Source organism: Typopeltis vanoorti, chromosome 10 (genome assembly GCF_054136105.1).
Source record: "Typopeltis vanoorti isolate ZY-2024b chromosome 10, IOZ_Tvanoo_1.0, whole genome shotgun sequence".
Classification (NCBI taxonomy): domain Eukaryota; kingdom Metazoa; phylum Arthropoda; class Arachnida; order Uropygi; family Thelyphonidae; genus Typopeltis; species Typopeltis vanoorti.
Genome location: NC_143558.1, coordinates 6,839,453 through 6,865,801, shown reverse-complemented (window position 1 = coordinate 6,865,801; position 26,349 = coordinate 6,839,453). Strand labels below are relative to the sequence as shown.

Genomic DNA, 26,349 nt, shown 5'->3' with positions numbered 1-26,349 from the left:
TGATTTTAAATAACAATTTTAATGATCCTAAAATTTAAAAAAAATGCAAAATTAATAATTAATTAAAATTGGGGCTAATCACTTTTAATTAGAGTAATTCACGTAAATACTAAATCTATGCTAAGCAAAAAAATAACATATGCATAGATATAAAAATAACGGATATAATAACAACACCTAACGTTGCATTAATACAAGAAAGAAGACATTGGGAGGTCGAAAATTTCCCCCTGATATATTTCAGCTATTTAAATTCACAGTACAGGCAGGTTACTTTACATGGAAAGGGAAAATATATAAATTAGATGGGACAGCTATGGGATCCCTCCCTTACCTAACTTCTACATAGAACATCTGGAAAAGCTAGCTATCAATGCAGTCACTCTCAAACCTAGTTTCTGGCTATGCTATGTTGATGATGTGTTTGCTATTTGGCCACATGGTCCAGACATATTGAATACATTTTTAGTGCATTTAAATAGCCAGCACCCAAAAATCCACTTTATAATGAAACTAAAAGCCAATGACTGTCTAGAAAGACGTGTGATTAGACATACTAATCACCCAGAAGGTTCCTTATCATTCTCGGTTTATAGAAAACCCACACATACAAGGAAATATTTACACAAACAATCACACCATCACCCATCTCAACATTATGGTATTCTAAAAACACTAACCCATAGAGCTAGAGCAATTTGTTCCAATGACACTGCTCTCACTGCTGAACTTTTTCACCTACTTCACACCTTCCTGACCAATGGCTATAATCTCCATAAGATAGATACAATACTAAATGCTCCCCAGAAATCCCCTACCCACTGTCTACCACAGAAGACTACAACAAAACTGTCATCATCCCATATTAAAGGCACATCTGAAGAGATATCTAGAGTGCTTAACAAACACTAACTACGCACTGTATTTTAACCTTATGTGAAATTGGCAACTCTCATCCATTCACCTAAGGACAGATTCTTGCCTTTATCACATTCAGGAGTCTATGAAATGCCCTGTTCATGTTATCAAGCCTACTATAGACAGACAGAAAGAACTGTGGACATCTGCCTCAGTGAACACAAAAAATATATCCGGCACTTTCGCTATGGAAAGTTGGATCTAGCAGACCATGCTTTGGATACCCCCCCCCCACACAGGATCGATTGGAAAAAAACAAAAGTGTTGCACAGAAGCTTTTACAAGTCAAAGAGGTTGTTCCTAGAATCAACAGAAGCCTTGCAACATACTCCAAATCTCAACAAGTATGGCTGTATAAATCTACCAAAGATTTCGGAGACAGTCACCCTAAGACCAAATTAATACCTGCTCTCTCTCTCTCTCGTTTTATTTTTTTTCAACTTAGATAGTACCTAATTAGGACTTTAGTCTTTGTGTTGCACACTACAATTACTCATACTAGCCCCATTGTTATACCTGATTGTTGTTGTTGTCTGGCTACTGTAAAAAACTTTGTGTGTTCTGAAGATGTTGGGTAGAATACCAGCTAAATATTAGCAATTAAGTCAATAAATAGTTATTTTCTTATCAATCTGTGTTCACATTTATGCAGTTAAAATCCAATCAACAAGTACAATGAGCACATAAGCCTTTCCACACATTTAGGGTGATCTAGACTATGCATGTTGATGTTTGTCTAATTGCTCACAGACATGTAGATAATCAAAATAAATCAACTACATTACAAGAAGAATCGCTAAAAGTTAATTTGAAAATAAATATAAACAAAACAAAAGAAATGAGAATCAATGTAAACAACAAGGCACCAAGTGCAAATCTCAGCTGTGTTTTATCTGTAGATGGAGGAGCAACTAGAGATGTTGATACAAGGATTTGAATGGCAAGAAGTCCATATGTTAAACTTAGTAGAGTTTGGAAAATGAAAAATATTCACACAGATAAAAAATTATACATGTATTAAATCAAATGGATTAAATCAGTTCTTTTACATGGATGTGGAGCATGGCTGGTTTCAAAGGAAATACAAAGAAAGCTACAGACATTCATGAACCAATGTCATACTTCGAATTTGGTGGCCACAAATAATTACTAATGAAGACCTCTGGAAAAGAACAAATCAGCAAAAAGTCAACCTTGAAATCAAAAAATGAAAATTTATACGGATTAGACATACTCAGGAAAGATCACAAAGAAATCTTCATGCAGCCCTGGAATGGAATCCACAAGGAAAGAGAAAGTCTGGAAGTCCTAAAAATACACAGAGGAGATCAATTTTAATGGAATGTGAGAAGAAGAGTTTTGTTGAACTAAGACCAACAGCAAGGATAAGGAATCAATGGAAAGCATTTACAGACTCATGATATTCCTGACGGAATCTGGTAAAGAAGAAGGCCATTCAATTGTGGTGACATTCATTTCCACAAACCACACAGTTACAGCAGCAGCCTTATAACATGGTACATTATCTTACTGGAAAAGACAATGATCAGTTCCATAAAAACGCTACAAAGTAGGCAGAACTGCATTGTCCAGAATGTTCAGATACCTCTTGGAGTTCAATGTTTGCAGCGCCACAAACAGAGGTCTGAGGCCAAACCAGGAAACGTGAACTGCATGTTGGATTGAGTAATGTGGAGCTTGTATATTGTGGTTCTACCATGGAAAATCAAGTTGTGAGCATCAGTTCTGAATGTTTTTGTGTAGATTCATTTTCCAATTGATGCCTGGAACAACACATTCAAAGTGTTGGCTAACAAATGGCAATTTTACATATTATCCTTTGTAGTAACCTACAGCTCACGTTTGGTGAGTGTGATGAGTCATCCACTGTGGACAGCACTTGAAGTTGACTCCCTGTGCTTCCATCTCAGTATGGTATCACTGATTGTTGACCTGGGATGGCCCAATTTGTCAACAATTTACTGAACAGATAGGTCTGCAACATGGCATCCCATCACAACACCTCTTTCAAACTCCATAATTTCCATTCTCATAGTGATTTCACCTGGACACAATTGCACTGACTTGGAAGCATTATATTCCTCCAATTTATACTGGCTACAAACACGACTCATTACATGGCATGATGTGCCTTGCCCATGGGGATGACCACTGACTTCTTTCCAAGCTGAGTATTTGCAATGTTTGCTATATGGCACCTGAACTTCAACTTCGAATCTACTAATCAAGATCAGTTTCTTCTAGGCATAATCCCACATTATAAAATGCTACTGAATATCACATCACACCAAAGTGCATAACTTTACATTTACTAATATTAAACTGACAGCCATTTTTCACAGGCTCACAATTCCGCCTCATTCACGTTGATCTGCAAGTACTATAATATCAGCCGCATTCCAGATTATCCTACCTATCTTTGCATCATCAGCAAATCCTGTCAAATCCATCCAAATGTCATTAATGTCAAGACTGAATAACGATGGACTAAGGACTGATACCTGTGGTACACTACTATTCACTTTAAATACCCCTCCTCCATCTCCCATCTAGAGCTTTAGAGATGCCGATTTTTAAAAACTCTTGGCAATTATTTCTGATGAAATCATTTCCAAGCAATCAAAATCCAGTTGCACAACAGATCTAATGATGGTCTCTTAATCTTCCCTGTCGGAGTCAGGTTGTAGCCACTGGCTGCATCCACTCCATGTAGTCCTTGAATGGTTTGTTGCCTGATACATCCAAGGACTGTAGATAAGGTGTAAGACAGGAATAACGGTCACATCCATCCTCATATCCAAAAGTTATTTTATTATTTCAGGTTCTAAGCATCTACAGACGCTACCTCACACGAGGAGAGCAGAGCACTGAAATAAGGTCCCTGGCCATTTGCCCAAACTGTTCTAATCCAATCTCGAACCAATGTAGTGTCCATCCATCCTTTTTCTTGTACTCTTACATGAATTCCAGGGAAAATTTCCTCCTTGACACTGTTTTCCTTTTGGATATTACGTAAGGAGGCAACTTTCTTCCATCTGCAGTAATTGCAAGCATGATTGTGCATCGTTGTTTTTCACTTCCAGTTGTGCGTATTTTCACACTTTTTTTCTGTTGTTTGATGTGGCATGCTGAAATTGAGGAGTGTTTGATCAGCATTGGCTATTTGTGATAACATATAGTTATTGCTCTTCCTAAGTTGAATCACATATGAAAATCTATTAGTTTATCGCCGAAATCTTTCGGCATTCTTTGGCAAAGGGATGTTGTTAAATTGTGAATGAATACAATTCACTAAGGAATGTTTCATTCATAATTTGACAAGTTAAAACCCTTGAAAAGGATATGCTTGTAGTTTAGTATAAGTTGTATATAGCCTGACAAATATTGGATACCGTAATTAGTGTAAAACTTGTGAATATTCCAGTGTAAAATACCTACTAAACTGAATGTTAGACAATGAATTTGTTATATACATGTTTTCTGTTAGAATTGATATAAAAGAATTACTGTGTAAATTGCATATAACCAACTGAGATTATAAGGTCAGAGTACGTGGGCAAGACATTAGTAAGTTGCCTCAAGTGGTCACGCACGCATACGACACGTGGCGACCCAAGTTTTCGGGGAAGACGCTACAAAAAGGCAAGACCCACTAGTGCAAAGGAACGTGTCTGGTGAAAATTTAGGGTTACAAGGAGTCCTGGTAAGGGGTTGATATAAAAGGGCTGGAACCCCCCCCCCCCCCCAAGAGGCTTTCTTTTTGTCTGGAGTCTCTGTTCTCTCTCTCGGTGGCAGAAGTCGGAGGTGTCGGTTCGAGATTAGAGGGATCGCGGATTCCAAGCCCTACGAATGAACGAATAGTGGATTTTCGAAGCAATGGGCAACTCCTGGAAAAGATAGTGGCCAGGTAGCGTGCCTTATGGATGCAGAATCGCTAAGAATATTAGAATATTCTAGGCATAGATGATCGGTATGCAGACTCCATGAGGACCAACCTAAGCTGACAGGAATTTTAGCCTTATCATAGAGGGAAGAAATGTTTGGAAGGAAAGGAATCCAAGAATCGAAAGGACAAGCATGAGGAATCCTCGAGTTCGGTATAGTAAACCTTTAATCAAGTAATGTGAGAGAGAGGAAGGTACCTGTAACTTAAGAATCTTAGACCTTCATAAAGTTTTGAAACTCTATCTCAAATTAAGACAGAACTGTGATAATTTATTCATAGTCGGTGAGCAATATGTGCTATGTATTATAATTGTATTTGTGTTGATTGCTAGCTATGTTTAAGAGCTGTAGAGATGATTAACACCTAAAAGTCATTACTGATTTTATAATCTAAGAATGCGAGCTTTGAATCTTTGAATATAATGTTTTTGTAGTATTAATTACTGTGTGATGCACATTGCTTAATTTTACTTTGTAATCTAGTAGTATAATGATAATTGAAAGTTCTTTATTCTGTATGATGATCATCATGCTAAATAAATCTTTTGCTCTTATTAATATGGTTACCTGTGTCTAAGAATCCGATGCACCACTCATAAATTATTCGGATCTAAGCGGGAGATAATTGTTAATTAAGAACATGACTGCAAACATGGCTGATTATAGAAGGTATTGATATTTGTTAACTTAGTATAGAAATAGATTAGATTAACCATGTGCATATCTGAAGGTTCACTTCTTGACTGAGAAGTTTTACCAATCTAAGGGTGCTGGGTGGCACAACAAATAAATTTTCCCAGAACCTCAAGAGGAGTTAACTTCAGCAGCTTTGTTACTAAGGAATTGGCTTAATCTTGAGACAATCTCTTTGTAGATCAGACTCGTGCATGTGATAATCAGAGGGGCTGAAGTATATAATAGTAAGACAAAGACAGACACATTACAGGCACTGCTGAGATAGGACAAAATTATTCAAGAGATAGTTAAGTAAAGGAGTTAAACCATAATAAGCAAATATTATCTACTATGACGACACACATTTATAACAATATTCCTTTGACAAAGGGAAAGACTTTTCCTCTTCATGAATCTTATAATCCAACCTCGGCTCACTTTCAGATCTGTGCAACTGATGCCTCATTTTGTAGCTAACTCATGTGGTTTGAAATATAACATTTCATGTGAAACACACCAACCATCTTTAAGCAAACCTAACACATATTCAAGTAACTTGTCCTCCAATTCAGGAAACTTTCCACTTTTAGGTACTCGGAATGCTTTTCTTGACTTATTGGTGCTTTCTAATGCAAGATTCTGTTCACGCCAATATCACACATTAAACTCATGGCGTGCTGCTCAATTGTCTGCTTTTCTGCAAAATCAATAACTTTGAGTTTAAAACCAGCACTGTAACTTGAATGTTTTTCCATATTTCAAGCAAAAAGTAGCAGTAATTTACAAGACTTGAGATATGTAATGAATAATCCTTCACGAATAACTAATGAGAAGTGAAAGCAGAGCATGAAACAGACAGCAAGCTTGTGTGGCGGGTTCAACTCCCACAAAGTTTCAACCCTTAGGTTGAATTTTATTACTGCTTGTTTGCGTGCTGCTTCTGTCAAGGGGACTTATACACACATTATACACACATGAAACTAACATACATTATACAGCATGTTAGTTTCAATTCGCAGTAGAATTTTATTTGAAGTTAGCCTCTGTGTTCGATCTTAATGACATCAAAAATTTCAAATGCAATTGACCAAACATTTATTTTATGTAATTAAAACAATAGTTTTAATTACAGATACTGTGTTTGGTGGTACAACATATGGTTCTGCTTGAGTCTATACAGCATAATTTCTGTGGGAAGGGACAAGTGAGTCATTAGTTAGTGCCATTTTTATCCCAGTTGTCTCTAATTGCACTACTTGTTCACAAATATATTACGCAGACTGCAAATGTATCTGTACCTTATTCAGTGATATGAATTCAGGTGGAATATAGATGGTGCTAAAAATAAACTATAAGTGGTCCCATACTTACAAAATTTTGAAATCAAGAGTTGAATTCATGTCAAAGAATCTGAATTTCTTTTAAGTATTTCTGAGAATGAGTTAGAAATGTTTCGATATAATACTGAATTGAATTGAAATTGAATTTCCATTTTGGAAAGTCAGTGATATGACTCACAAGTTAATGTGTCAGTATATTATCAATGCGATGTTAGAATTTGCAAATTTGAATATGAATTATATGTTATATACATATAGTTCATCTATCACAGATCCTATCAAATGTCTTCTAACGTTTTAGAGTGTATCACATATAATTTTTACCATTATAATCTGTATCAAGTAGATGTAAAAAAATATAAATAAATAAAATAATATAAAAAAATATATATAATATGATTGAATATCATTATCATCATTCACGATCTCATTAAAGTAATCTTAAAATCTCACTTCATAAAAATATATAATTGACACTGATTTACAAGTAGAATGAGAATTTGCTACTTACAGGAGATGGCATTCTGATGTGTGAGAGCTCTTCCAAAGAATGATGTTTTTGTAAAACAGATGACAAGTCTTCTATTAACTCATTCAGTACATTGGCACGATCTACAAGTTTTTCAAACATATAATGGTATGGCTCCGTTAAAGAGGAAGACAAATCGTAGTAGGCAACTGTACAAGCAACATGACCCTTTCTTTTCCATGTCAAGTTCCCTTCAGTTCCCAATGAGCAAATAACATCCCCTGAGTTTTTCCTAGATCCATACTTAGCAGATGGTGTAGCACTGTAAAGAAATTAACAAATAAATTTAACAAAAAAAAAGGGGGGGGTTAAAATATAATCTTAAAAAAAGAAATATAAACACGTTAACATCAGAATATTTTAATATTTGCCATATATTTCAGTCTGAAAATTAACAGACTATCCTCAGTTGCTTGACAGGAACAGTTTTTACAAGGTGGAATACAAACAATTGATCATTCAAAAGTAGAACAAGCCACATGATGTTACATTGCTAAGCACTAAAGAGAGGTAAATTTATGCATGAACAAATTATAGATATTAATTCACAATTTCATATAATAATCTTAATTTATAAATTCGATTAAAGACAACATTAAACTAATATAGGAATTAGGTCTCAATTAAAAACAAACTAGTGTGTTATCCGGATTAAACTTTCCCATATTTTTGACAAGGATAGGCAATCGTTTCGATTCAAGTTAGGGCATTGAAGTAAAGCCTCTCTTTGAATAGGCATTTGAATTTATACGTTTTAGGTAGGTAGAATTTTTAACAAAAGAGGGAGAATTGTTTGTGAAAGTGGCTAGTAGTTTGGCTAAATGTTTAGCAAATTTATATGTAGGACTGTTTATACTATCTACAACAGTGCGTAAAGCTGTACCTTGTTTGTGAATTTTTGGAGCTCCATATATCCTGGTTTTAACATGGAAGGGCTTGAGTGTGCCGACTGTTTCTTTAAGCCAGGAAGTGACTTTGTTCAATAATTTGCATAACTTATTCTTTTGTGAGTTGGTGGGATCCTGATCTATAATTTGGTTTGTTGATTGATCTTGGAGAAGTGCATGCATTTTGCTTTCATATTCCGTTGTATCCATCACCACAGTTGCATTACCTTTGTCTGCTTTGGTTTGGTAATGTGGTTATTATTGTGTAGCTCTTTTAGAGCCATGATTTCTTTTTGTGGGATATTATTTTTGGGAGGCTTAGAATGGATTAGGATGTTGGCCACGTCTAACTGAATATTATTACTGGACAATTAAAAAATATCTCATTAGAACCTACTGATTTTATGGTGAGCTTCGATGTAGAATCTATTTACCAATGTACCTCTCAAAGGCTGACATCTTCCCACAAGATATCGTAAAATTATTCGATTTCGTGATGCACTCTGGATATTTCTTGTGTCAAAACAAATTCTACAACCAAGTGGAAGAAACAGCCATGGGAAGTCCACTTTCACCTGCTCTAGCCAACTTTTATTTGAAACATCTAGAAGGCATCCTTTTTTCATCTATATACCCTCAACCATCCTTTTGGGTTAGATATGTAGACAACATTTTTTCAGTGTGGCTTCACAGCAGAGAATCTTACCTTCCTTTTTAGCTACAATCAATTCTCTACACCCTTGTATTAAGTTCACCATAGAGATTGAAAAACAACAACAAGTTTTCCTTTTTAGACATCCTTCTCATCCACTCACCTTCAGGTATTCTGACAACAACAGTTTACAGAAAACCCACTTTTTACATTCTCAAACAATCTGCCCATCATCCTTATCAAAAAACAGGAATTATAAAATGTTTAATTCAACGAGCTAGAACTAATTGCTCAACTCCCCATTAATTACAGAAAGAACTTTCAGCTATCACACATCACATGAAATTAAATGCCTTCTTCTCTGAAGAGACTACACATCTGTTCGATTCCTACAATCCTATCCAGAGCAACTAAGAATCAATACATCATCATCATCATCAAATTCCTGCCATGTACCCTCAAGGGGTGTACAGGATATGACAGTACTACATGAAAAAATTACATCATTACTAACTTCCTATCTACAATTTTCCTCCAAATCAGTCTGTTACTTGTCAAGACTCCAACATTATCAGATCTTATATTTCTATCGTCTAAGGCACTTTGTACCGTATCAATCCACCTATATCTTGGTCTTCCTCTGGGTCGTTTTCCTGCCAACCTGGCAGAGAACACTTGTTTTGCTAATCTTTCCTCTCCCATTCTATTTAAGTGACCATACCATCTGAGATTAGCTCTGCTAACGCATTCCTGGATGCTGACAATGTCAAGTTCTTTCCTAATATCCTCATTTTTAACATGATATTGCCATTGATGCCATCTGTTCACGCCTCTAATCTTTCTCAGGACTCTCATATCTGCGGTCTCTAGTCTTTGGTCAAGTGTTTTACTTTTAAGAAGGCATTTAATTTCATGTGATGTGTGATAGCTGAAAGTTCTTTCTGTAAATAATGGCAAATATCTGTTGGATTTCTGCTCAGGACATGGACTGGTTATTACTAACACCATGTTCCAACATAAAAATGTGCACAAATTCACATGGAGAGAAGAGGCTAGGAATAAGAAAAGTCTCATTGACTATGTTATTGTTGATAGTGATGTTTTCTCCGTGGTGCAGGACACCAGAGTGTACAGAGGATTTGAAATTGGAAGTGATCACTATTTAGTCTTGAGCAGGATAAAATTGAATTTCATATTGAAAAGAATAACATGTAAGAAAGTTTTAAAGCGAATAAAAGTTGAGCAGCTCTCAGATGTGAACTGTAGACTAAAATACAGAAATATTATTGAAAAGAAAATGAAAGAGTTTGAGAACAGGAATCAAACCTTGGAGATTCAATGGCAAACTCTGAAGGAAACATTGATTGATTCTGCCAGAGAGGCATGTGGTGAGGTTGTCTGCAAGGATAGAAAAATCAGAACTCCCTGGTGGACACAGGAAGTTAAAGAGGCAGTGAAGGAAAAGAAGAAAGCATATCAAAAGTTCCTGGCAAATAAGTCAGCTTTTACTCTTACAGAATACAGAGACAAATGTAAGAAAGCTAAACAGTGTGTAAAACTAGCTAAACAAAAGTCATGGGAGGACTTTGGCAAGAATATAGAAAATAAATATCAAGAAGGTGGCAAAATATTCTGGAGGTTGTTGAAGAAGCTTAGGAATGGAGGAAAGAGTGCTGTAAAAGGAATTAGAGATGATAAAGGTGAAATGAAAACAGGAGAAAAAGATATCCTTGAAGTATGGAGTAATTACTTTGAAAAACTGCTAAATGAAACAAGCAGTGATGACAGCACAGTGGTAAAAAACACTGACCAGGCATGCAGTCAGGAATACATATCCATACTTGAAGTAGAAAAAGCCATCAAAGGCTTGAAATGTGGAAAGGCAGCAGGAGTAGATGATATTCGGCCAGAAATGCTGAAGTATGGTGGTATAAGAGTCTTACAGTGGCTGCACTGTATAGTTCAGAAAGCCTGGACAGAGGGACGAATTCCCGATGATTGGAGTAGAGCTCTCATAGTACCCATATATAAAAAGGGAAATAAAACTGACTGTGAGAATTACAGAGGTATTTCCCTACTGAGTGTTCCTGGCAAGATCTATGCAAGTATACTTGAGAAACGGTTGAGAAGAATTGTGGAAGAAAAGCTTGGTGAAGAACAAGCTGGATTCAGGCCAAATAGAGGCTGTCAGGATCAGATCTTCACTTTACGACAAATAGTCGAGAAAGCATGGGAATATAACAAAGATCTGTATTTAAGTTTTGTCGATTTGGAAAAGGCATATGACAAGGTGCCAAGAGAGAAGCTATTCAATACGCTGCAGTTATATGGTGTCAATGGGGCATTATATCAAGCAATACTTAGTCTTTATTTGAGTTGTGAGTCAGCAGTTAGAATTGAAGGAAGTACAGGAAGATGGTTTAATGTTAAATCTGGTGTGAGACAAGGATGTACATTATCCCCTCTGTTATTCATTATCTATATGGATCACATTATGAAGGAATGTGGTATTAAACCTGATATCAAAATTGGAGATGTTAATGTCAGCTCTTTGCTTTATGCGGATGATGTTATACTTCTAAATAAATCCGCTACAAGTCTGCAAGATTCTCTGACTAAAATGAATAGCTATTGTAATAGATATGGTATGAAGGTCAGCAATAAAAAGACAAAGACAATGAAAATAGGCAGAATCATTGAAAATGTCAACTGTGTTGTGAATGGAGAACCTGTGGAACAAGTAAAACATTTCAGCTACTTAGGCACAATTTTTACTGAAGATGGTAAACTAAATATAGAAATAGACAACAGAATCAGCAAAGCTGGTATCGTGGGAAGTCAATTGAATAAATTCATATGGAATAAGAAAGAAATTAGTCGGAACACTAAATTAGCTGTATACAAGACTGTGTTCAAACCAATTTTAACTTATGGATCTGAGAGCTGGGTCAGAAGTAAAACACTTGACCAAAGACTAGAGACCGCAGATATGAGAGTCTTGAGAAAGATTAGAGGCGTGAACAGATGGCATCAATGGCAATATCGTATTAAAAATGAGGATATTAGGAAAGAACTTGACATTGTCAGCATCCAGGAATGCGTTAGCAGAGCTAATCTCAGATGGTATGGTCACTTAAATAGAATGGGAGAGGAAAGATTAGCAAAACAAGTGTTCTCTGCCAGGTTGGCAGGAAAACGACCCAGAGGAAGACCAAGATATAGGTGGATTGATACGGTACAAAGTGCCTTAGACGATAGAAATATAAGATCTGATAATGTTGGAGTCTTGACAAGTAACAGACTGATTTGGAGGAAAATTGTAGATAGGAAGTTAGTAATGATGTAATTTTTTCATGTAGTACTGTCATATCCTGTACACCCCTTGAGGGTACATGGCAGGAATTTGATGATGATGATGATGATGATGATATTTCTATCGTCTAAGGCACTTTGTACCGTATCAATCCACCTATATCTTGGTCTTCCTCTGGGTCGTTTTCCTGCCAACCTGGCAGAGAACACTTGTTTTGCTAATCTTTCCTCTCCCATTCTATTTAAGTGACCATACCATCTGAGATTAGCTCTGCTAACGCATTCCTGGATGCTGACAATGTCAAGTTCTTTCCTAATATCCTCATTTTTAACATGATATTGCCATTGATGCCATCTGTTCACGCCTCTAATCTTTCTCAGGACTCTCATATCTGCGGTCTCTAGTCTTTGGTCAAGTGTTTTACTTCCGACCCAGCTCTCAGATCCATAAGTTAAAATTGGTTTGAACACAGTCTTGTATACAGCTAATTTAGTGTTCCGACTAATTTCTTTCTTATTCCATAAGAATTTATTCAATTGACTTCCCACGATACCAGCTTTGCTGATTCTGTTGTCTATTTCTATATTTAGTTTACCATCTTCAGTAAAAATTGTGCCTAAGTAGCTGAAATGTTTTACTTGTTCCACAGGTTCTCCATTCACAACACAGTTGACATTTTCAATGATTCTGCCTATTTTCATTGTCTTTGTCTTTTTATTGCTGACCTTCATACCATATCTATTACAACAGCTATTCAATTTAGTCAGAGAATCTTGCAGACTTGTAGCGGATTTATTTAGAAGTATAACATCATCCGCATAAAGCAAAGAGCTGACATTAACATCTCCAATTTTGATATCAGGTTTAATACCACATTCCTTCATAATGTGATCCATATAGATAATGAATAACAGAGGGGATAATGTACATCCTTGTCTCACACCAGATTTAACATTAAACCATCTTCCTGTACTTCCTTCAATTCTAACTGCTGACTCACAACTCAAATAAAGACTAAGTATTGCTTGATATAATGCCCCATTGACACCATATAACTGCAGCGTATTGAATAGCTTCTCTCTTGGCACCTTGTCATATGCCTTTTCCAAATCAACAAAACTTAAATACAGATCTTTGTTATATTCCCATGCTTTCTCGACTATTTGTCGTAAAGTGAAGATCTGATCCTGACAGCCTCTATTTGGCCTGAATCCAGCTTGTTCTTCACCAAGCTTTTCTTCCACAATTCTTCTCAACCGTTTCTCAAGTATACTTGCATAGATCTTGCCAGGAACACTCAGTAGGGAAATACCTAAGTAATTCTCACATTCAGTTTTATTTCCCTTTTTATATATGGGTACTATGAGAGCTCTACTCCAATCATCGGGAATTCGTCCCTCTGTCCAGGCTTTCTGAACTATGCAGTGCAGCCACTGTAAGACTCTTATACCACCATACTTCAGCATTTCTGGTCGAATATCATCTACTCCTGCTGCCTTTCCACATTTCAAGCCTTTGATGGCTTTTTCTACTTCAAGTATGGATATGTATTCCTGACTGCATGCCTGGTCAGTGTTTTTTATCACTGTGCTGTCATCACTGCTTGTTTCATTTAGCAGTTTTTCAAAGTAATTACTCCATACTTCAAGGATATCTTTTTCTCCTGTTTTCATTTCACCTTTATCATCTCTAATTCCTTTTACAGCACTCTTTCCTCCATTCCTAAGCTTCTTCAACAACCTCCAGAATATTTTGCCACCTTCTTGATATTTATTTTCTATATTCTTGCCAAAGTCCTCCCATGACTTTTGTTTAGCTAGTTTTACACACTGTTTAGCTTTCTTACATTTGTCTCTGTATTCTGTAAGAGTAAAAGCTGACTTATTTGCCAGGAACTTTTGATATGCTTTCTTCTTTTCCTTCACTGCCTCTTTAACTTCCTGTGTCCACCAGGGAGTTCTGATTTTTTTCTATTTTCATTGTCTTTGTCTTTTTATTGCTGACCTTCATACCATATCTATTACAACAGCTATTCAATTTAGTCAGAGAATCTTGCAGACTTGTAGCGGATTTATTTAGAAGTATAACATCATCCGCATAAAGCAAAGAGCTGACATTAACATCTCCAATTTTGATATCAGGTTTAATACCACATTCCTTCATAATGTGATCCATATAGATAATGAATAACAGAGGGGATAATGTACATCCTTGTCTCACACCAGATTTAACATTAAACCATCTTCCTGTACTTCCTTCAATTCTAACTGCTGACTCACAACTCAAATAAAGACTAAGTATTGCTTGATATAATGCCCCATTGACACCATATAACTGCAGCGTATTGAATAGCTTCTCTCTTGGCACCTTGTCATATGCCTTTTCCAAATCAACAAAACTTAAATACAGATCTTTGTTATATTCCCATGCTTTCTCGACTATTTGTCGTAAAGTGAAGATCTGATCCTGACAGCCTCTATTTGGCCTGAATCCAGCTTGTTCTTCACCAAGCTTTTCTTCCACAATTCTTCTCAACCGTTTCTCAAGTATACTTGCATAGATCTTGCCAGGAACACTCAGTAGGGAAATACCTAAGTAATTCTCACATTCAGTTTTATTTCCCTTTTTATATATGGGTACTATGAGAGCTCTACTCCAATCATCGGGAATTCGTCCCTCTGTCCAGGCTTTCTGAACTATGCAGTGCAGCCACTGTAAGACTCTTATACCACCATACTTCAGCATTTCTGGTCGAATATCATCTACTCCTGCTGCCTTTCCACATTTCAAGCCTTTGATGGCTTTTTCTACTTCAAGTATGGATATGTATTCCTGACTGCATGCCTGGTCAGTGTTTTTTATCACTGTGCTGTCATCACTGCTTGTTTCATTTAGCAGTTTTTCAAAGTAATTACTCCATACTTCAAGGATATCTTTTTCTCCTGTTTTCATTTCACCTTTATCATCTCTAATTCCTTTTACAGCACTCTTTCCTCCATTCCTAAGCTTCTTCAACAACCTCCAGAATATTTTGCCACCTTCTTGATATTTATTTTCTATATTCTTGCCAAAGTCCTCCCATGACTTTTGTTTAGCTAGTTTTACACACTGTTTAGCTTTCTTACATTTGTCTCTGTATTCTGTAAGAGTAAAAGCTGACTTATTTGCCAGGAACTTTTGATATGCTTTCTTCTTTTCCTTCACTGCCTCTTTAACTTCCTGTGTCCACCAGGGAGTTCTGATTTTTTTATCCTTACAAACAACCTCACCACATGCCTCTCTGGCAGAATCAATCAATGTTTCCTTCAGAGTTTGCCACTGAATCTCCAAGGTTTGATTCCTGTTCTCAAACTCTTTCATTTTCTTTTCAATAATATTTCTGTATTTTAGTCTACAGTTCACATCTGAGAGCTGCTCAACTTTTATTCGCTTTAAAACTTTCTTACATGTTATTCTTTTCAATATGAAATTCAATTTTATCCTGCTCAACACTAAATAGTGATCACTTCCAATTTCAAATCCTCTGTACACTCTGGTGTCCTGCACCAGGGAGAAAACATCACTATCAACAATAACATAGTCAATGAGACTTTTCTTATTCCTTGCCTCTTCTCTCCATGTGAATTTGTGCACATTTTTATGTTGAAACATGGTGTTAGTAATAACCAGTCCATGTCCTGAGCAGAAATCCAACAGATATTTGCCATTATTATTAGCTTTGCTCTTTTCTCCAAATTTTCCCAAAATATTTTTGTATGTCTCACAATCATTTCCTACTCTACTATTTAGATCCCCAACAAGGACCAACTTTTCCTTTTTCATTGTGTCAGTTGCTTTTTCTAAAGCATCAAAAAATTCCTCCACTTCTACCTTAGTAGAACCTTCTGTGGGACCATAGGCACAAATAAGTCTCATTGTCCAGTTCCCCATTCTCATATTTGCCCACATTACTCTACTTGAGACTGACTGCCATTCAAGAAGATTAGACTCGTATTTTGTGTTGAATACTATGGCTACTCCTTCTTTTCCTTGATTGTCATTGCCTGAATATAACATTTTGTATTTATTGCTCAGAAAGATCTCACCAGTTTTGGTCTTTTTTGTTTCAGTCACCCCTATTATGTCGATCTGGTACTTATCTAATTCCTCAGCTAGCTCCATTTCTTTGCCATTCAGGCTTCTTACGTTGATAGTACCGATCTTTAACTCTGGTGATGTTGAGTTGGGGTTTGTTTTCAGATTTGTTCCAGTAGCTGACTTTACGCTGTTTGCCCTGGTTCCCTGGCGAAAACAACGGGGGCCTTGTTTAACCGGGCGACGCCCCAGCCGGCATGAAATTTTGTCATGTTGTACCATCATTTTTTATTTTGGTTTAACCAATAAGAATACAATTTGGTCGGCTAAATCCCAAATTGCCAGCCCATCCTCGTTCGTTCAGTATCAAAGTAGATACCCAACAGGGTGCACCACGAGAAGGTGAGGATTGGACATTAGGTCAGAAGCCCTGGTCGGTTCTCCGCATTCCTTTAAAGGCTATGTGGAGGTCTCCTCTCAGTTATACAGCTTTGACCCTTATACATTGAGTTCCAATTCCATATATTTCAGGAATCTCAGAACCAATTTCAAGAATTCTGAAGAAATACGATTTAACAGCCACTTATATCCCTATTAACAAAATATCCAGATATTTCGCATCTTCTAAAGATAAACGCTCAACTATGTCGCTGATTGGTGTATATCAAGTTTCTTGTAACTGCAATCTCTCGTACTTTGGACAAACTGGACTCTCTATAGAAAAAAGAATATAAGAACATCAATCATATATTCTTCACAACAAATCTGATAAGTCTGGATTGGTGCAGCACGGGATAGAGACAAGCCACAACATTCTCTGGTCCAGGACTCGCCTTCTACACAGATGTCGCTATAAATTCAAATGCCTATTCAAAGAGAGTGCTGAGGCTTTACTTCAATGCCCCAACTTTGATTGCCTATCCTTGTCAAAAATATAGAAAAGTTTACTCCGGATAACACACTAGGTTTTTTTTTATTATTATTATTTTTAATTGAGACCTAATTCCTACATTAGTCTAATATTATCTTTAATTGAATTTAAAAATTAAGATTATTATATGAAATTGTGAATTAATATGTATAATCTGTTCATCACTCTGATGAAATTTACCTCTCTTTAGTGCTTAGCAATGTAACATCACATGGCTTGTTCTACTTTTGAATGATCAATTGTTTGTATTCCACCTTGTAAAAACTGTTCTTGTCAAGCAGCTGAGGATAGTCTGTTAATTTTCAGACTGAAATATATGGCAAATATTAAAATAATCTGGTGTTAACCAGATTATTTTAATATTTGCCATATATTTCTTAATTTATATTTTTTATAGTTTATATTTCTTAATTTAATGTCACAAGTATCTCTCAAGAATAATCTTAAAATATAGTATCATAGAACAATCAAATGGCACAAATTTAGTTTTAAGTAATGGTTATTCTGCAAAGGCGATTTGTAGAATAATAGAGGCGATTTTCACATCCATTATTATTAAACATGGTATTAACTGAACAAAAATATCAGAAATAAGGAAGATTAATGAAACAAGTGTAAGGGGGGTTATGTCATATTTTTGTGATTGGCAACTCATTACGCATTGAGGGGAGAGTGAGAGAGAGAGGAACCAATAGTGGCTTATCAGTAGGCAATACCAGCAGCAGAAGAGTTAGAGATAAGCTTGATTATATGGAAAGGATACATTGAACACAGTGATAAGTAAAGTAGTTTCAGAGAAGAGGAATGAAAGAAGTGGTAGAGCCTGTATCCAAGACTGAGTAACTTGTCATGAAAATTGTTAAAGTTTACTTTATTTAGAGAACATTATGGAAATGTTTAGAGAACAGTTATGGAAATGAGGGAATTCTTCCATCTTCTTAAATCCTTCTTCCTAAGTAAAGATTAGAAGATTCCTCCCATTGTGGATAGTTTGTAGATCTGAATCTGACTAGAATGGATGCTGGTGGCAGAAAATTTTCATAACCTACTGAGGCTGCATAAGCATGAAGTAGTTTGATAAAAGTACCATATTCAATATCTAGGAAGTAGATTCCAAGATGATGTAGTCAATGTACTAAATGTGTTACAGGTTTTTAGCATATTTAGCACACTGATTAGTGTGGGTGAAATTTATATATGAAAAAGAGATCTAAACCCGATTCACTTTCCAAGGAAAGTGAGGCTTTGTGAAAATCCACATAGATGCATCTTGTTACAACAGCTATAAAACCAGTGAAAATGAATAGTACAGAAATATTTTCAATCAGTATGGTGTGATGTTGAGGTAACCGAATAACATATTTTGCAAGTTGCTGTATGTCAAAAGGCACAGAGGAAGGTGAAGAGGAACTGTAGAAAGGATTCATTTTTATTAAGTGAAAGCCAATCAGAAACTTTTCCCATACCAACAATTCCTGAAAAAATCTACAGGTAGTTTACCTTGATATAAATATGTTAAATGTATCTTTATTACTTCCCACTATAAAAGATAATCTTATAGTGATGCAGATTTATATAAAATCAGTACTTACTTTGGAGAAATGGAGGATGGTGAAAAGAGAGGACTAGGACTTTCTTTATGATGTAAACGTTTAACAGAAGTATTCCGAGAAGTTTTTTGATACTTTTTTCCCTAAACAAAACCCAAACCAATAGTCAAGTTAAAAGTATGGCCATAGGGTATCCAGCAATGCTATTTTTAATTCTATGCAAATTATCAAGTATGATTTACAATAATATTTTGAGGGAGAAAAAATGCACGTGCACGCACACACACATTTAAAATTACCTAAGAATGTTTATTCATTACTTGCTGTGAGACAACATAACTGCTTTGCACCTTTTATTGACATCAATTAGGTTTCACTGACAACAGTAATAGTCTTAACATGCCATTACTGCTACCAAAAAAAAAAAAAGGTTACAATAACATTTTTCATAATACATTTTTAAAAGAATTTCATATAATGAAACTTTTACACGTAATTCCTGCAAATTTAAACTGCCAGTAATTTTATAAAGATCCCACATATAGTAAACAGAGAACAGTGAATTCACTCACTATAACAAACTACCAATAAAGATCTTATCAAAGAATCTTAGTTTAATAACCTGTATATAGTAATTAAGAGTGAAACACATTAGACATAGCATATAACTTTATTTACTATCAAATCCATACTTAACAGAAGACACATAACATTTATTCTTTCCCTTCATCCTAAAAACAAGAGCTTCTCACTATCAAAGTTTAAATGAAAATGTAGAAGATGGGAAGAGCTTTGTAATTTGGAGATTAGTATAACAGATCTCGGCAGAGTTGCGTCTGAGGTGAAAGAATACCGACCCAGAGACAAGTGGAGAGGATAATGAGCAGACTGTAAATGAAAAAATAAAAGAGGGGGAGTGTGGTAAGTTTGAATCACTGTGAAGTTTTTCAAGATGGTGTTAACTGGGAGGATGAATGATGAGCAAGAGTGGGTAGCTTGCAGACAGAGAGAGAAACAGATGCATTGAAAGAGGAGGTGGAATGTCTCAGGAATGAGTTGAGAAGTGTGAAATAAGAAATTAAGTGACTGGAAATGATGAATGCAAAGCAAATCAGAGTGGGAGTGAGAGAGTTATGGGAATGATAGAAGAAGGGAGAATAGAACCAGTACAGGAGAAGGAATGAGAAAAATGCAAGAGGATGCTGTAACCATGGATGGAGAGGCCAGAGAGGTTGACTGTGATGGTGGGCATCAACGACTTTTGAGAGGCAAAACTTCTAAGGTTCATGCTTAAGGTTGTACGGAAGAAGACAGAGGGGAAAATTAGTGTGGTGTGTGCTGCCCAGGTATGATAATGAAGAGATGTAGAGAAGAACATTAATAATGAATAGCATAATAGCCACAATGTGTCAAAAGAAAGGCTTGAAATACATGGATGCATGGAAGGCATTTGAAGACAGAAAGGAACTGTAAGTGAGAGATGGCTTGCATTTGAGTGGGGAAGGATGTAGGCATCTGAAAAGAATGCTGTTCTCTCAAATGAGTCGTGTGTCAACGAGGAGAAACTATCAGGGTGGATGGTAGCAGGGATGGCCTCTTGTGAAACCATCCCTGCTATCATCTACCTATCATCATCATCAAATTCCTGACATGTACCCTCAAGGGGTGTAAAAGATATGATAGTACTACATGAAAAATTTACATCATTACTAACTTCCTATCTACAATTTTCCTCCAAATCAGTCTATTACATGTCAAGACTCCAATATTATCATTATCAGAGCTTATATTTCTATCATCTAAGGCACATTGTACCGTATCAATCCACCTATATCTTGGTCTTCCTCTGGGTCGTTTTCCTGCCAACCTAGCAGAAAACACTTGTTTTGCTAATGTTTCCTCGCCTATTCTGTTTAAGTGACCATACCACCTGAGATTAGCTCTGCTAACGCACTCCTGGATGCCGACAATCTCAAGTTCTTTCCAAATATGCGCATTTTTAATATGATATTGCCATCTGTTCATGCCTCTAATCTTTCTCAGGACTCTCGTATCTGAAGTCTCTAGTCTTTGGTCAAGTGTTTTAATTCTGACCCAGCTCTCAGATCCATAAGTTAAAACTGGTTTGAACACTTTCTTGTATACAGTTAATTTAGTGTTCCGACTAATTTCTCTCTTATTCCATATGAATTTATTCAATTGACTTCCTACCATACTTCCTACCCTGCTATCATCTACCTATCATCATCATCAAATTCCTGACATGTACCCTCAAGGGGTGTAAAGGATATGATAGTACTACATGAAAAATTTACATCATTACTAACTTCCTATCTACAATTTTCCTCCAAATCAGTCTATTACATGTCAAGACTCCAATATTATCATTATCAGAGCTTATATTTCTATCATCTAAGGCACATTGTACCGTATCAATCCACCTATATCTTGGTCTTCCTCTGGGTCGTTTTCCTGCCAACCTAGCAGAAAACACTTGTTTTGCTAATGTTTCCTCGCCTATTCTGTTTAAGTGACCATACCACCTGAGATTAGCTCTGCTAACGCACTCCTGGATGCCGACAATCTCAAGTTCTTTCCAAATATCTGCATTTTTAATATGATATTGCCATTGATGCCATCTGTTCATGCCTCTAATCTTTCTCAGGACTCTCGTATCTGAAGTCTCTAGTCTTTGGTCAAGTGTTTTAATTGTGACCCAGCTCTCAGATCCATAAGTTAAAACTGGTTTGAACACTGTCTTGTATACAGTTAATTTAGTGTTCCGACTAATTTCTCTCTTATTCCATATGAATTTATTCAATTGACTTCCTACCATACCAGCTTTGTTGATTCTGTTGTCTATTTCCAGATTTAATTTACCATCTTCACTAAAAATCGTGCCTAAGTAGCTGAAATGTTTAACTTGTTCCACAGGTTCCCCGTTCACAACACAGTTGACATTTTCAACAATTCTACCTATTTTCATTGTCTTTGTCTTGTTATTGCTGACCTTCATACCATATCTATTACAACAGTTATTCAATTTAGTCAGGGAATCTTGCAAACTAGTAGGGGATTAATTCAGAAGTATAACATCGTCCACATAAAGCAAAGCGCTGACATTAACATCTCCAATTCTGATATCATGTTTAATACCACTTTCCTTTATAATGTGATCCATATAGATAATGAATAACAGAGGGGATAATGTACATCATTGTCTCACACCAGATTTAACATTAAACCATCTTCCCGAACATCCTTCAATTCTAACTGCTGACTTACAACTCAAATAAAGACTAAGTATTGCTTGACATAATGCCCCATTGACACCATATAACTGTAGTGTATTGAATAGCTTCTCTCTCTTGGCACCTTGTCATATGCCTTTTCCAGATCGACAAAACTTAAATACAGATCGTTGTTATATTCCCATGCTTTCTCGACTATTTGTCGTAAAGTGAAGATCTGACCCGAAAAGCCTTTGGCATGAATCCAGCTTGTTCTTCACCAAGCTTTTCTTCCACAATTCTTCTCAACCGTTTCTCAAGTATATCTTGCCAGGAACACTCAGTAGGGAAATACCTCTGTAATTCTCACATTCAGTTTCATTTCCCTTTTTATATATGGACGCTATTAGAGCTCTACTCCAATCATCGGGAATCTGTCCCTCTGTCCTGGCTTTCTGAACTATGCAGTGCAGCCACTGTAAGACTTTTATACCACCATACTTCAGCATTTCTGGTCGAATATCATCTACTCCTGCTGCCTTTCCACATTTCAAGCCTTTGATGGCTTATTCTACTTCAAGTATGGATATGTATTCCTGACTGTATGCCTGTTGAGTGTTTTTTACCACTGTGCTATCACTGCTTGTTTCGTTTAGCAATTTTTCGAAGTAATTACTCCATACTTCAAGGATATCTTTTTCTCCTGTTTTCATGTCACCTTTATCATCTCTAACTCCTTTTACAGCACTCTTTCCTCCATTCCTAATCTTCTTCAACAACCTCCAAAATATTTTGCCACCTTCTTGATATTTATTTTCTATATTCTTGCAAAAGTCCTTCCATGACTTTTGTTTAGCTAGTTTTACAGTGTTTAGCATTCTTGCATTTGTCTCTATATTCTCTAAGAGCAAAAGCTGACTTATTAGCCAGGAACTTTTGATATGATTTCTTCTTTTCCTTCACTGCCTGTTTAACTACCTGTGTCCACCATGGAGTCCTGATTTTTCTATCCTTGCAGACAACCTCACCACATGCCTCTCTGGCTGAATCAATCAGGGTTTTCTTCAAGGCTTGCCATTGAATCTCCAAGGTTTGGTTCCTGTTCTCAAACTCTTTCATTTTTTCTTCAATAATCATTGTGTATTTTAGTCTACAGTTCACATCTGAGAGCTGCTCAACTTTTATTCGCTTTAAAACTTTCTTACATGTTATTCTTTTCAATATGAAATTCAATTTTATCCTGCTCAAGGCTAAATAGTGATCACTTCCAATTTCAAATCCTCTGTACACTCTGGCATCCTGCACAAGGGAGAAAACTTCACTATCAACAATAACATAGCCAATGAGACTTTTCTTATTCCTTGCCTCTTCTCTCCAAGTGAATTTGTGCACATTTTTATGTTGGAACATGGTATTAGTAATAACCAGTCCATGTCCTGAGCAGAAATCCAACAGGTATTTGCCATTATTATTAGCTTTGCTCTTTTCTCCAAATTTTCCCAAATTATTTTTGTATGTCTGACAATCATTTCCTACTCTGCTATTTAGATCCCCAACAAGGACTGACTTTTCCTTTTTCATTGTGTCAGTTGCTTTTTCTAAAGCATCAAAAAATTCCTCCACTTCTACCTTAGTAGAACCTTCTGTGGGACCATAGGCACAAATAAGTTTCATTGTCCAGTTCCCCATTCTCATATTTGCCCACATCACTCTACTTGAGACTGCCTGCCATTCAAGAAGATTAGCCTCGTATTTTGTGTTGAATACTATGGCTACTCCTTCTTTTCCTTGATTGTCATTGCCTGAATATAACATTTTGTATTTATTGCTCAGAAAGATCTCACCAGTTTTTGTCTTTTTTGTTTCAGTCACCCCTATTATGTCGATCTGGTACTTATCTAATTCCCCAGCTAGCTCCATTTCTTTGCCATTCAGGCTTCTTATGTTGATAATACCGATCTTTAACTCTGGTGATGTTGAGTTGGGGTGTGTTTCAGATATGTTCCAGTAACTACTTTGCGCTGTTCACTCTGGTTCCCTGGCGAAAACAACGGAGGCCTTGTTTAACCAGGCGACGTCCCAGTCGGCATGAAATTTTGTCATGTTGTACCATCATTTTTTATTTTGGTTTAACCAATAAGAATACAATTTGGTCGGCTAAATCCCAAATTGCCAGCCCATCCTCGTTCGTTCAGTATCCAGGTAGATACTCAACAGGGTGCACTACGAGAAGGTGAAGATAGGACATTACGTCAGAAGCCCTGGTCGGTTCTCTGCATTCATTTAAAGGCTATGTGGATTTCTCCTCTCAGTTATACAGCTTTGACCCTTAAGCACCCATTTACCTATTCGGCTTTGAAATAATGTTGGATTCAATATCCACTTAATTTGAATAATTTTGGATTGCTGAAGTGAAGCCTTTTGGCTCTCTTTTTCAGTGAGTTCTTTGTCTTTCTGGATCTGTGGGGACCCCTCTTTTCTCCGATATTTTTATGTAGTGATCACTTTTCATGATATCATCAACAGGCACAAATTATCCTTGCTTGTCATGTATAAAACAATCCCAGAACATATTTTTAGCCGGATGTTTAAGAGCTTGTTGCAGGTAGGCAGGGGAAGTCTTTTCAGCTGCTGATTTGCAAACTCTCCTTGAACAAAGAAATTTCTCTCATCTGAGAATATGACTTTCTTCCACGTCTCAAAAGTCCAATCTTTGTACACTTTTGTCCACTGAAGCCTCTTATTCTGGATACCCTTCATCAAAAGTTGTTTCATTTATGGTCTGTGGGTAGTCCTCCCAGCTTCCAACAATCTTCGATGGACTGTCATGTCAGAAAGATTAATCCCACTAGCTGCCAAGTCTCTATTCAAGTCTACAGCAGACAATCTTGGATTCATTTTGCTTTTCCTAATTAATAAACAATTTTTTAATAGTTTTCCTCTTTTGCTCCCATTTTCCTTTTTTTTGTCAGGAGAAAAGTTACCTGCCTCCCTTACCTCTTTAAAATTGCATTAACAGTACCCAAACCAACACCACACTCGTTGTGAGAAAGAGTACATATTTTGAATGCTTTTCTAGCTACACAAAATGAATAAAACACTACAAATGTAAACTTGTTTACACTATTAAAATCGCACGACACTATTAATAAACATCATAGAGACAATTAAAACATGCAGCACTCAACGAAATAGTGAACTAAAACCAAAGTTGAAAATAGTAAACCAAAACCAAAAACATGATGAAAATTCAGCTTGTTTGAATTAATTTGTTTAGTACTGTAAGTCTAATCTATAAAGATACCTGTGGCATAACTGTAAACAACAAATTACATTATAACCACAGTAACTGACTTTAATGAAAGTACAGATATTTAGTACAGAAAATAACAGTACATCATCAGCATGTAGAAAAAAGCAAATTAAAGAACAGGAATACAATGTAAATACAACAATCAGTTTAGCAATTAAAAATGGTTGCTGCAAACTATTAATATTATTAATTATTAATAAATAATATTAAAACTATTTTTGATGTTTACATAAAATGAAAATCTCCCAAACTTTTGGAGGAGAGAGAAACAATTATTCTGATTCAGGTTAGGCTGATGTAAAAGGGATTCACAACTTTTTTTTGAAAAGGCGTTCATATTTAAAATTACTTCTATGACTGCTGATATTTCCGAACCACCCTTTGATTTCCCAGTGATGTCTTCCTGTTTGTTATTAGCTGAGATGACATGTGCATTTCAATTAGCTGAAAATATTACCTATAGTTTACTCCAAATGATGTACAAACAGATACGCTATTGATATGGCACACCATGAAAGCATTTCTTTTGAAAACAATAAAATATCTACGTAATTCACTCATATATGGCTTGAAAGAGTTCAATTTTGGTCTCTAGAGTCTTTGGTTTATGTTAAAATAAATAAAATATTACAAAAAATATATATAAAATTTTTTTTATGTCGTTCTCACCCATGAAATGTTATTATCTGTACATGGGTGAAAATGACATAAAAAAAAAAAAGATCAAGTCTGAGATCTATCTTTTTATCTTAAATAGCAGTATAGGCCACATGTAATGGCAGAAAGATATATTTTGGTATTTCATTCTAAAACAGGGATGTCCCAATACTCATTTTAATGCTATGATAATGTCACATTCAATAGAATAGCAACTGCCCAGAGCTATATTTGGCTGATGTGCTATAGACTCAATTTATTGACTAGCTGCCACTTGTAACATTTTTAACAGTTTTGCCTAATTCTACAATTAC

The 26,349-nt window shown here is 36.0% G+C and overlaps 1 protein-coding gene across 1 annotated transcript in view; it reads right to left on the bottom strand.

The window, feature by feature from the left end:
- Positions 1-26,349, bottom strand: part of PolA2 (DNA polymerase alpha subunit B) — a 139,019-nt gene that overhangs the window by 98,941 nt on the left and 13,729 nt on the right. The window contains exons 5-6 of the mRNA XM_090399164.1: positions 18,878-18,978; positions 7,411-7,690 (exon numbers count right to left, since the gene is read on the bottom strand). Of these exons, the coding sequence (XP_090255290.1) occupies positions 7,411-7,690; positions 18,878-18,978 (381 nt within the window). The remainder of the gene's footprint in view (positions 1-7,410; positions 7,691-18,877; positions 18,979-26,349) is intronic.